The sequence below is a fragment of the Echinops telfairi genome, unplaced genomic scaffold (assembly GCF_000313985.2).
Source record: "Echinops telfairi isolate 266 unplaced genomic scaffold, ASM31398v2 ScPeMD7_7;HRSCAF=31, whole genome shotgun sequence".
Classification (NCBI taxonomy): domain Eukaryota; kingdom Metazoa; phylum Chordata; class Mammalia; order Afrosoricida; family Tenrecidae; genus Echinops; species Echinops telfairi.
The window spans coordinates 28310102-28323731 of record NW_022103904.1 but is presented as its reverse complement, the minus strand read 5'-3'; the positions used below and the strand labels follow the sequence as shown (position 1 = coordinate 28323731).

Sequence of the window (13630 nt, the reverse complement as noted above, 5' to 3'; positions counted from 1 at the left end):
ATGATCACACCAGCTGGTGTGCTTCTCCCATGTGGGCTTTGTTGCTTCTCAGCTAGATGGCTGCTTGTTTATCTTTAAGCCTTTAAGACCCCAGATGCTCTCTCTTTTGATAGCCGGACACCATCAGCTATTTTCACCACATTAGCTATGCACCTGCTTTGTCTCCAGCGATCATGTCGGGAAGGTGAGCATCACAGAAAGAACTAACTTCTTAAGACAGCTATACCTAGATTATTGTACTATTGGTAGGCAGGCAATCATTGACTTACTACATCACTGCATCTATATGCTGTATTAAATTATATATCATTCCAGAAAACCTGTGACTGACAGTCTTAGTGAAGATTATTGTAAATTTTACCTGACACCAACTCCCATTGTTTGTGTAAAGAGCATCCAGCCACGAAAGGAGTGAGTCTATACAAGCGAATAATGCAGGTATTGCAATATGGAGATAACCTACATTGGCTCAATATCCCTCTCTCAATAGTGCTTTAGAAAATTAGTACCAGGGGCTAATCAGATGGCAATATTAATAGAAGATCTTTATGCCCCAGGGATATGATTGATAAGACTCTTTACCATAAATTAACAAGAGAGCCAAAAGCAGACAAAAAAACCCACAAAAAAACATAGATCTAGGAATGGGTTTTGGGCTCTCACTAAATCTTAGCTCCAATTTAAGAACAATTAGTTTTTACACCATAGCTCTGCTCAATATTCACCCTCAGGAAAGGAATAAAGAAGATATGGGTGCTATAGCAAAGTGTGGTGAAGAAATTAGATGGTGCCCAGCTATTAGATAAAATAGTGTCTGGGGTCTTAAAGGATTGTTATCAAACAAGCAGCCATCTAAGTGAGATGTCATCTAAGTCCACATGGAAGAAACACACCAACATCAGTGACCAAAGAACTGTAAATCATATAATCTGAAGCCGAAGAAGGAAATAGCTATCAGAGCCTAAATTGTGAGATTCTGATTTGCAAAAGGATATGGTTGGCAGTGGGAGCCCAAGACACAAGTGTGAGATCTACATGGGAAATAAGCCTCTGGTGAATTCCCTCTGTCCATAAAAGAGGGATGGGAAGAAACTGGTTACCAGAGTACATGGGAGAGATGATTACAGGAGATCAAAATGAGAAACCTGATTTGAATGGCTAAAACCTTGTCAGTTGATCCCCATCGGATGCACATTGGGCTTGATCTGGTGTTCAACATTTTCTGTGTGTGTGTGTTTGGTTTATCTCAGATGCATTTAGTCACTGGGGTTGACCTTCTTGAATGTTTGTTATGTTTTTCAGTATATGAAATCCAATACTGATGAACCTATAGAGACAGCAAGCAGAATAGGGGCTCCTGGGGGGCTACAGTAGGGAGGGGGTAAAAGGGAGCTGATGTCAAGGAGTTCAAGAAGAGAATGCTTGAAACTGACTGTGGTAGCAGTTGTACAATACCACTTGATATGAATGAACTATGGAACTACATGGTATCTGTATTATCTCCCAATAAAATGGTTTTGGAAAAAACAAAGAACCAACTTCTTGTTTTTTCTATTGTTTTACTGCTTTCTGGTTCATTTATTTCTGCCTCAATCTTTATTATTTTTCCTCTGGTGACTAAAGGTTTGTTTTGCTGCCACTGTTCTCATTGTTGTAGGTATTTAAGCTTATTCTTACGGGCTTGCCTTTGTAAGTTATTTATTTTTTGAGTTATTCGGGACTCTTTCCTTTTCTGTGATGTTAATTTTTGTTCATTCTTATTTTTGATGTGTGCATTTATTGCTCTAAATTGCCCTCTGAGTACTACTTTACCTGTGTCCTAAAGATTTTGGTATGTTGTATACCAAAATTTGAGGAATTTTTTATTTGCACTTTTTATTTCTTCATTTTCTCAGTGGTTTTTTAAGTGTTGTTTAGTATCCATGTGATTGATTTTTTGGCTTGTTATTCCTACTATTGATTTCTAATTTTATAGCATTAGGATCTGAGAAGATAGTGTGTAGTATCTTGATATTTTGAAATTTTTTGGTGCTTGCTTTATGGCCTAACATATGATCTATTCAGGAGTATGGATATGTGCCGAGAAAGAAGGTACACTGTGTTGTTGGGTAAAGTGTTCTGTATACATTTAAGAAATAAAGCTGTTTGTGTTATTTCTTCTGTATCTTTATTGATTATATTTCCAGTTGATTTGCTTCCCTTGAGAGTAGTGTATTGAAGTCTCCTATTATTATAGTTTTGTCTATTTGTCTTTTCAACTCTGTGAGAGTCTGATAAATGTATTTTGAGCAACTTTTGTTGGGTGTATAGATGTTTATTGTGGTTATGTCTTTTTGTTCAGTTGTGGTTTTAATAATTATGTAATGGCTCTTTGTCTCTCGTGATGGCTTTTACTTTGATATATATTGTCAGAAATTAATTTGCTATTTTTTTCTTAAACTACCATTAGCTTGAGTAGCCCTCCCCCCACCCTTTGATCTTATCATCTGTTTTTTTCTGTGTGTCTGAGGTGAATTTCTTATAAGCAGCTTATTGATAGGTCATGTTTTCTTCTCCATTCTACTAGTTTTTGTCTCTAACTGGTGAATTTTTGCTAAGGTTTTACCATTCTGAGGTTAATTTATTTTTTATTTTCTTTCTAAATTTAAGGTCATTTGTTCTCTGCTGCAAACTATTCAGTTTCTTCTCTGTTAGACTGTTTTATATCCACTTTATTACCTTATTATTGTTGTCATTGTGGAATAATAGGGTTGGTTCCCTGTTTTGAAGTTTGTGGTTTTTTGTTTCACTTTGAGAATTTCTTGAGTGGGTTGATTTCTCAACGATGGTGTGTTGTATATAGATTTTAAGTTGCTGTCTGCTGCTGTTTATTGTCTGTCCAAAGAAATGCCTTCGGTATTTGTGTAAGGTTGGTCTTGTTTTCAAATTCTTTTGTTTTCCTTGTTTGAAAATGTCCTTATTTTGCCCCTGCATTTGTAGAACTATTTTTCGGGATATACTATTCTTAGACAGCAATTTTTTTTCTTTTAATGTTTTTATATATCATTCTATTGTCTTCTTGGCCATATAGTTTCTATTGAAACATGTGAGCTTATTCTTACGGGCTCGCCTTTGTAAGTTATTTATTTTTTGAGTTATTCAGGACTCTTTCCTTTTCTGTGATGTTAGAAAGTTGGTCATGATGATGTTCTTTTGGGGTTGATTCTATTTTGAGTTATTTTCTGGCCTGTCATAACGGTAGGGAAATCTTCTGGTATTTCTTGCATTATTTCCTATCCAGGTCCTAATCTTAGGGTCAGCCTTGGTGGTTTCCCGGAAATAGCTGTCATGAGGGAGGAAAAAGACAATACCCAAGAAACCCTGCCCCCCCTGTAAGCTGTATCTTCCCTGGAGCTGAATGTCAGAGCAAAGTCCGATGTTAAATCCAATCATCCCTATCTGGCAGGTATCCGGTATGGGGGTTGCATCTTCTTCAACTCCAAGGGTGCGGGAAGTTAATAAACTTCAGTTTCTTTCACACTAGTTCTCCAGGTGTGTGAGTCCAACCAGGTTTGCCCTTGCTCAGTGTGATCTCAACTATCTTATCTCCTGACCTCCTCAGCAGAGGCTCACCTCCAGCATATGTTGGGAGAGAAGTGTCACTACTCTCTGTGGCATTGGATGAAATCTTGGGGCCACATGGGTATGGGGGAGTGAGGAGTCAGCTCACCTTTTCTCCCACCAACATGGTCTGGAACATTGTGGGGAGGGGTGTCTTGTCGGTGCAGCTAAAGATCTGCAACCTTTTCAGAGGTTCTTGTGTGAGTTTTCTCCCTCATTTGTGTTCTCCTGGGGAGGTTTGAAACTCAGCTATTTAAGGGTGTGTGTGTGTGTGTGTGTGTGTGTGTGTGTGTGTGTGTTTAAAGGTCTTGTTTGGAGAAGGGGTTAGATAGCATCTATGTGACCATGCTTTTTTCTTCTCACCAAGACAATCTCAGTTTTGGGTAAACCTTTTGTGTAAAGGTTTATAAGTACAGACATCAAAATGATATAGTTACGGGATTTTATTTTGTGATCATGTATGTCTTGGGTTATTACATTATGTTACTAGAAAAGTTTTAAACTCAGAGCTGTACATCCATGTGATTTCCCCTCTTGGACAGAGTGGGTGATCAGGGTATAGCTGTGGGGACCCAGTGGGAAACTTGCCAAGCCCTCTCATTACCTGCCGGTCCTGGTGCTCCCCAGGCTGAAGTGCACACAGTTCAAGCACTGGTCTGCATTGGGGCCGTCACAGCCTTTGTCACCACACTCCGGATGGCACACACCTTAAAGAGATAAGAATTTTTTTTCATCTCTAGAGATGCATTTTTAGCCAGATGTGAGGCCTCTGTGGAGACAGTAGGCTAGAAGTAGGTAGAGTTGTGTATGGGGCCCTCGCCATACAAACTGACACAGGTGTAGGCTGCCCCAAGCATGGGCTCAGTCAGGATCAGAACATTGTGCACAGGCATTTGATGAGAGCCAGTAAAATAGCCAAGGGGGTGGGTGATGGGGTAGGGACCAAGATCAGGGAAGAAACAGAATTATGAGATACTGGAAGAGAAGGCTGTGATGGGGAAGCAAAGACACCGAGTCATTCTGCTGGTCCGCCCTTTTGATTTTATGATGGACAGAGCAGCCAAAATGGGCTGTTTAGGTAGCTGCTCCCAAGCAGTGATCATTTGACATGAATTGGACAGCAAATTCCCTACTTGGGTGGTGTCGATGAGGATGGAGGTTCCTGCGTCCAGGACCTCCTGAGCACAGCTAAGCTGTTCTGGGCAGGTGTGGGATGTGAGAGGCAGGGTCCTTTGTGCCTGGGCAGGGGAGGCTACCCGAGCTGGCTACTTTTAAGCAGACTTCCTTTTTGGCTTCTTTCACTTGAGTTCTAAGTGGTAATTTCTGGAGTCTCCTCCAGTCCCCCAATCCTAACTCTCGAGAGGCCTGTGTTGTTGGGAAGTGGTGGAACGAAACACAGCAAGGCTCAGTGGGCTCCACATACCTTGCCCCTCTGAGTGCTAGGTCCCCTTTAAACTTCTAAACTCCTTGAGGTGGTGGGGCACTATCTGAAGCTGAGTTTGGGGGGTCTTTTGCAGCCTGAATTAAAAAAAATTAATGAGTTATTATTATTGCTTTTCTTCTTTGCGGCCCAGTCTTAAGAATGTAGATTCCTGCTTGGACAATGACCGACTGAAGCTAGCACTGAGGTGGGGCCCTCCTGCTTGATCTTCCAGCTGTACTTCTCCACCAGGTAAATGGGTCAGCAAAGCCTCACCACTTCACTGAGTGGACGGCTCCACTGTACAGGTATGAAAAAGGCTAAGGAAGAGTTATCAAGGTTTTTGAGCATATGTAAGGAACAAAAAATATCAAAAGTTTTAAGGATTAGAGGGGACGGGGAGTGAGTGCTGAAGTGAAGAGGAGGTGATCTGATGGCCACCAGGATTTTTCATAGGAGACTCAAGGGAAAGAAAAAGTCCCATTCTCTGCTGTCCATAACGAGTCTCTTGGCTGAGTCACACAAATCTGGCTTCATTTATTGTTAAGAATCTATAGTCCTTCCTGTATAGCTTCCCATCATTCCTAACAGTAGGCTCTGTATACAAAGGGAGCTCAATTATTGCAGCAAATGCTAACAGTTGTGTCCTTGATACATTTGACTATATTGACATGGGTTTTATTGTAAAATGCTATCTTAAATCCTTTGTGGAGCAAATCCAGGAAAAACAAACAAGCAAACAAAGGGTAGAAAGCAAGTGAGGAGTGGCTAGCTAGTAGACAATGCCATTATGCATCTGACAGATTTTTGAAGGTACAAGAGGATTTAGTGTTTAAGAGGGTCGGTGCACAGGAACCTTACCATAAGGCAGGAGACATAGGGTGGCGGGAGGGTACAAAGGTAAGGTTGGCTGATTACAGAGAACAAGGGTCCAAAGAGAGTGACCCCCTCTTGTGCTGTCCCCATAACATCTCAGTACCTGGGAAAATTTGGCCTATTTTGTGGAGTCAGCCCGATATAATCCTGCTCTAGATGCCCCGTGCTAAAACTGTGTAAGCTGAGTGGCTTGTAAAAGTTGTTCACAGTCTTCTCTCTGCTTCACTATGACCCTCTCGTTCACCTTGGGCCTCTGCTCTCAGGCTTGTCTGGAACTGAAGCTGCTTCTACCCAGAGTGCCTTCCGTCTGTACCTCTTTCCTGACCAGCTCTGCTAATGAACCATGCTGGCTCAGTACACTGGGGCCAGTTGAGGTGCCTGCACCATTTATAAATCACAGGGGGGAAATGAAGCAGATTAGTCCAAACATAATTTGATGATCAGTTTTAAATTGAATCAGCCATGATTTATTTTTGATTAGTGAAATTTTCCATTCTGTCATTCCCTCCCCAGGAGTGATTATATAAGTCTTCTGATTACATAGTTCATAGCATCAGATTCATGATATCAATCTTCACAATTTACCACATAGTTGTAATATTTAGCTAAGGGAAATATATCAAACTGGGAATACCTTTCTCAGAATTCTTTGGGTAATGTTTTGGAGGGAGGGCACAGCTTTCTATCTAATAAAAACTGCTGGGCTGGAAGTGCTGGAGCCTGCTGCTGGCTGCTGCAGGGCTCTGGGGCCCTGGTACAGTACACTGGGGCCAGTTGAGGTGATGCTATGGTATGGCTGAAGACAGGATTCACAGAGGTGTCTTTACTGCCTGGGAAGTTTGTAAGAGTTGTTTTTTGTTTTTGTTTTTTCCCTGTGCAGCATCAGTATCTATTAACTGAATGTCTTGTACTCCTGTCCTCGGTCTCTAAAGACAGCTTCTTAAAACCTTGGACCAGATCTTTTCTGGCTCTGCAGATACAATACAGCGGACCAGGCCCGTTAGCAACCTCCAAGGACCAAATGCGGGTGAATGTGAAAAGGAGATGGGGCCTGAGAGGAAAAAGGAGTGGCCCAGGAGATAGCTAAGTGACCAGGGTAAGGTTCCTGTTCTGATTGGGCATACAGGTCCTCAGTTTCCCAGTTTGGCAAGGTCAGAGCATACTTACTGGTTCGAAGCATACTTACTCAGCTGTAAGATATTAGGCGAGTCTTGGGTAGAAGGAGCTGTGTAAGTGCAAATTACCATTATTATTACAGCTTCTAGGAATGAGAAGGCATTTCATCATCATCCCCACCTCCTGCAGGAGTAACCCTTATTTTGAAAACTGCAGTAGAAAAGCAAAAATCGGAGGCTTGCTAGTTACTCTTGTCTCAGATTTACTACCTGTGTAATAGTCCTCCTCCTCAGGAACCTCAGCCTGGGCTGGGAGCATGGCTGCCTTGGATGACTCCAGTTCTGGGGTGGCAAGTTCTAGCATCCTCGAGCGTGACTGATGGGAATTGAAGGTATCATATGGGTGCTCAGCTGTGCCATACAGAATCAGGCTCCATTCCTTCAACTTCCCTGTAAAGCAAGAGAATTCAGTGTCAATGTGCTGACTTAATGTACTGCTGGGTGTAGTCGAAGTCTTCCTGCTACAGTGGGCTCTTCCCTAAAGCCTAGAACTAGGGGTTTCTGCTCACCAGCATATCGTAAGTTTGTGGGCTGTGATCACTACAGGCCTGGGTAGGTGGGTAGACAACAGCCAAAGCCAGAAGTGGCCCTGGCATTCACCTGGTCAAACATTGGTGTTGGTTTATGGCATGGCACTTTCATTCTGATTCAGGGACACATTCAGGAAAGCACTGTTTCAATACCCTTGCCAACCAGTGTGTCCGCTCCTACACCTGTAGCTAGGGCTGCCCCAGGCCGGGTCCTATATTTTCCAAACTTCTCTCAAACGAACAGGATTAGTAGTTGTAGACAGGTCCTTCAATTTGATAAAACACGCCTGAGTTGATCTTTCCTAATGCATGGTCTTCTAAAGGGCCCAGTTCTTTCAGACATGCCATGGCTTGTTCCCAAGGAGATACTTGCAGGTGCAGAAAACACAGTCACTGCTTGGAATCCCTAGCCATGTTCAACTCCTTAGAATCCAGTAAAAGTGATATTTTTTTTAAGCCACAAAGGAATAGTTAGAATAGATTCAGCGGCAACAAATAACAACAAACTATAATTTAGCAGCTTTGAGTTCCTGGGTGGTATAAATGATAAAGTCTTTGGTTGTTAACTAAAAGGTTGGAGGTTTGGATCTACCCAGAGGTACCTTGGAAGAAAGGGTTGGCAATGAACCTCCAAAAAATTAGCTATTGAAAATTCTATGGAGCGTAGCCGTATTCTGGGACACATGGGTGGATGTGCCAGCGGTCTCTATGAGTTGGAAAAGGCTCCACAAAAATGGTTTGGCCTGATTTATTTTTCAGCTTGATCACAGCACTAAGACTCTTGGGACAAAATCAGAAAATGCAGCAAAACAATAGCAACAACACATAGTGCACAAGTGCTTGGAAAAGTTGTTCACCTTCATTAGTAATGATCACAATGCAAACGAAGGAAAGATTCATCTCCTCCAGAACTAGCAAATAAGTAAGCCCACCAACTCCTGGTGAGATCGTAAGTTAACTATTTTGAAAAAAAATTGGTATTTCTATAGTTCTCATCTCTTATTTGTCTCAGTAATTCTACTACTGGCCAATAGATGGATGACTCAACGACAAGGAGTTTCTTTTAGGGCAAACTCAGGTGCTAGATTGCTGGACAGTGCAGGTAACAAAAACATGGAGGGTATTTGAAGTGCTAGCAATTGGATGAACCTGAGAAATGGGCTTCTGGTGAGTTCTTCCTCTTCTCAGTTTCCTATTTTTCATTATCATAAATATTTAGTACCGTATATACTTGAGTATAAGCCGAGTTTTTCAGCATAGTTTTGATACAGTTTTTGTGGAAAATTAAGTGCCTCGGCTGATATTCGGGTCAGCTTATATTCGAGTACATACAGTAAGCCAATCACAAAAGGAAATACACAGGGAAACATACCTTATCTTTTAATTTAATTCATTTCAGGAGATGCAGACTTATATACAACATACTGTAATTTATAAATTACCTCAGAGGTAGTAGGGTCATGGTGATCACTTACATAGAGGGATAAGAGGTTTCTTTTCTCTTTAAACAAAGAGGGATTTTGGAAAGGGTATAACAGTAAAGGTCACTTTATTGAGTGCATGGAGTAGAAGTGAGGCAGAGACGGAAACACTAATATTAATGCACAATTAGGGTTAAAATGGAATTTTTGATAACTGCTTTGATGTTAACTGGCAATTTCACTGTGTTCTTCATTTATAGTTTTCAAAGAGTGATACTCTATAATTTTATTTACAGAAACAAGAGTTTAGTGACAGCACTGAAAGCATGTGCTTTAAGTTTTATTTCCTTTCTAGTAGTGCACACAAAATATATTGAGACATAGAACACAAAGTTTTAAAATTTCAATTCTTTCTTGGAAATGAGACTAAATGAAAACAGCTGTCCCTAAAACAGAGACCAAGAAAACTAACCATAAATTGAGACCAGCTATGCTCTTAAGAAACGAAGAATGCATGACAAAACCATAGAAAAGACATCGAGAAACCGTGGACCTTTTTAATGATGAGAAATGGGTAAAACACAACAAAGACTGATTTCCTCTTCCTCTAACCAGTTACTAAACATTTTACTGAATATGCACAGCTTAAAGTGAAGTTAATTAAAATGCTATGAATTACTGATTTACATAAGCATCTTGCTGTCACACACATTCATTCATTCATTCCATCATCTGATAGCTATTTAGAGGGTGACAGGGACTTCAGTCTGCTAAGTGAATGAACACTTTGCTTGCTAAAAATGAATATTTTGTCTGTTAAGGGAATAAACACTGCTTTCTAGGAACAAACATTCTGCTTGTTAAGGGAGTGAGCATTTTGCAGACTAAGAAAATAGACAATAGGCCTGAAGACAACAAGCCTGGTAAATGTCTCAATGCCGAGTTCAGGCTGGGTGAGACGTATTAGCAAGTGCAACCCCAGGGCAACAAGAGTGAGGAGAAAGGGGTGAGGCAGGGCAGTAGGGTAAACAAATACAAGGGAGCTTATTCTAAGCAGGGTGATACAAATAGTTAAAATGCTTACTTGTTAACTAAAAAGGTAAAGTCTGGAATCCACCCAAAATTGCCATGGAAAAGTCTGGCAATCCATTTTCGGAAAATCGGTCATTGAAAACCCTATAGAACACAGTCCTCTAACACACATAGGGTTGCTATGAGTTAGAGACAGCTTGTTAGCAACTGATACTGCTTCTTTCAAGTAGGCTGAAGTGTCACAACAAAATGAATTAGGGTGTTTGATCACAGGGAATCTTTCAAGCAGGCCTTGAAAAATCAAGGTGCCTTAGAACAGTCTGTCAGGGGGTAGGATGGGAGTGAGTGGGATTTATCTACTTTTAAAATTTTATCTACTTTAATAATCTCTCTCTCACTGGGGTATGTGCGCCCCAACAGCTGTCATTTACCTCTGCACTCCCTGGTTGTTACCTAGCTCTTCAGAAGCGAAGTGCTAGATGCTAGATGCCATGTCAACATGGAAGTGAAGTCCTACGGGTCTTACTTGACCCCTGAACTAACTGCAGCTCTACCTGGTGGGGGGAATAGTAGCCATGCCAAACCTGGCCTTCACTGTCGGGAGCTAAGGAATACCAAGACCTGGGGAAGCTAGGACCCTAGGCAAGAGGCCAGGTCAAGGTTGAGAGTCAAGTGGTATAGGACTGAGACTGTCCAGAGAGGCACATAACGAGCCCAGCACTTTTATGTCATGAAGTCCACATACTAAAACACTTCAAGGTACATGGCATGAACCATCATGATTAATGCTTGGAAAGAAACAACTTCCGGGGTCTGCTTTCGTCTTCCTTTTCATGTGACCACACTGTTCAAGAGGATAGGGCAGAACGTAACTGACACGTAAGAAGGATGTGGAATTAAGAAATACTTACTGGTGTCTTCAGTGCTGCAGGTCTATGGACAAACAGAACAAAATCCTGAAACCTTTCTAAGTTCTCATGAAACATTCAGGTATCTGGAACTTTCCCACATCCAGACCCAATAAAATAGGGACCTAAGTATTATTCCCATGACACAAATGCAGAAACACGGAGGATGTGGGGACTAGGCCAGCAAGGGGCACAGACCCACCTGCAAGCCACTCTGGCAGCCCACCTAAAACAGAGCCCAAGACAGAAACTGTATAGATACCACCTTAGACATGATCTTGTTTTGATCAGATTAAATATATGTAACAATTATTTGATATTTTAACCATCTTCACATGTACAGTTCAATGACCATGTGGTACAACTGTTATCTTTATCCACTTACTCAACAGGAAGACTCATATGTTTATCCACTGCCATTGAGTCAATTCCGACTCATCTTGACACTGTGAATTTTTAAAACAAATTTTAATTTTATTTTTTGTAATTAAAAAAATTTCATATTAGGTGCAAGTTTACATTTCAAATAATTAACTTTATAGTCAACAGTTTAAACTACTCATCACCCCCCCAATAGTTTACCCTGCACCTGCTCTTTGATTTCTATTCTCCCTTTTGTGGACTACTAATTTTTATTTCACCCATTTCAACACCTGTCAATAACCCCAAACAACCCAGTTTCCAAGAACCTACACCTGTAACAATCTACTTTCCAAGGCATTCTGCAGGACAGAAATAGCCACTGCTTCATCTTCACTCCCTTGTCCTTTGCCTGGCAAACTTCAAAGTCTCCAAAGTGTGTTTCCCTTTGATATGAAGTTTTTTTATCTTGTTTGTTTGTTTACTCATAACATTAGTTCCATATAATATTTATTTTGTGATTGCCTATTTTCATTCATTCAGCATAATGTTCTTCAGGGTCATGCAGGCCACGAGGTGCTTTGTGGTTCGATCTTTTCCTTTTTCTAGCAATGCATCATATTCCATTGTGTGTGTGTACCAGAATGTCTTTTTTTTAAAGGTCTGATACTTTTATTCTAATACTAGTGGGTCCGAGTATGAAAAACTCAAAGTCTCATTACTCCATCAATGCTACAGAGCATTTCATCTTTTCTAAAAAAATAACTTCAAAATCTCAACACATTTCAGATCACATAATGCCAACAATATTCTTTCTTTCAAATCTCTTAGCAGGATAGCTAAGCAGCAGATGGAGATAAATGAGCAATTTCACTCCTCTGTAACAGACAACTGAAAATGTAAGTTGTCTCAACTGGGTCTACGTTTTCTTTTGAAGTGAACAATCAGCACCGTAGAGTGAAGGGGCTGCTCGTAGAAGGGGGGGGCTGATGTCACTGCAATGAGACCTAGTGTGTTTACCGGCTGTGAGGAGCAAGACCTCTGGACAAGCCAGGGTGCCTGTCTTCTCTGTTGCTTTCCCTGCTGGAGTCTGGAGAGTCCAGACAAACCACCATTTCCGGATTCTCCAGAAAGCACAGCCAGTTTAATCTTTCTCACAGGTGCTGGGGCAGGTCTCCACTTCTGGTGTAGAAATTTTCCAGAAGGCAAATGGACCAGCTCCTAAAGGCTGTATAACCTGTACCTGCAGAAGTGGGGTAGAGTGCGCACATGAGGTGAGGAGAGAAAAGGGACCTGTGATTTCATGACACTTTACTATGTGACAGATACTGCGAGATATGTTCAGACCCATCATGTGCTTACAAGAGGTTTGGGGAAGAGTTAGACTATTTTCTAGTCAATCATTGAGACCCAGATTTTTCTGTTTCTATATTCATTCTCTTTCCACCAAATCACACTGTGGCCCTATGGGCAAAATGCTATATACATTCTGGCATTTGTCTTGAAATTCCTGGCACTTCTGCTGATTGGTTTGCTATCAAGACAGTTAATTTCTCATGTTTTAATTTTTAATGTATGTGATGACTACAAAGATTGAATATAATTATTTACATGTTTTCTTTATGAATTGCCTTTTCATGATCTTTCCTATTTTACTAGTGAAGTACTTGTGTTTTTCTTTGTGATTTATGAGTGTTCTTTATAAATTTAGGGTATAAGTTCTGTTTGTGATAATCTAACCTTGGGAGTTGAGATGTTAGAGAGAAAGAAAATGTCAACCGGTGCACTGGAATTTTTAATAATATTGTTATAGTTTGTCCTCCTTGGACATTTTTTTGTTTTGTTATCATACTGAATTCAAATGGCAACTCTTTACTGATGAGCAAGACTTAGTCAGAAAAATAGGTTGCTTGATTAATCATGAAGTTAAGTCAACTGGATCTTCACTCCTCTCAATGCGCTCAGTGGGTCCTGAGAGAAATAAGCCAATGAAATAGGCCTTAATGGTTGTGTTAGGTTGGGTTGTCCAGAGAATCTAAACCAGGTTTTATTTGTGATTTGCGAGTGTTCTTTATATTTATATGAAGGAACTTTATATCAAGTAATAGCTTAATATCAAGAAAGTACTCCAGCGATGCACATATATAGCAGATGGATATTGGGCCTCGACTCAAGTACTCCCTCAACGCAAGAACACTTCATTCTAATAAACTGAAATTCTGTGATGCTCACCTTCCCGACACAATCACTGAAGACAAAATGGGTGCATAAGCAAATGTGGTGAAGAAAGCTGATGGTGCCCAGCTAT

General features: G+C 40.8%; 1 protein-coding gene across 1 annotated transcript in view; it reads right to left on the bottom strand.

Annotated features, from left to right (window-relative positions):
• Positions 1-13630, bottom strand: part of PCSK6 (proprotein convertase subtilisin/kexin type 6) — a 241318-nt gene that overhangs the window by 36380 nt on the left and 191308 nt on the right. The window contains exons 15-17 of the mRNA XM_045286304.1: positions 7282-7461; positions 7083-7121; positions 4205-4307 (exon numbers count right to left, since the gene is read on the bottom strand). Of these exons, the coding sequence (XP_045142239.1) occupies positions 4205-4307; positions 7083-7121; positions 7282-7461 (322 nt within the window). The remainder of the gene's footprint in view (positions 1-4204; positions 4308-7082; positions 7122-7281; positions 7462-13630) is intronic.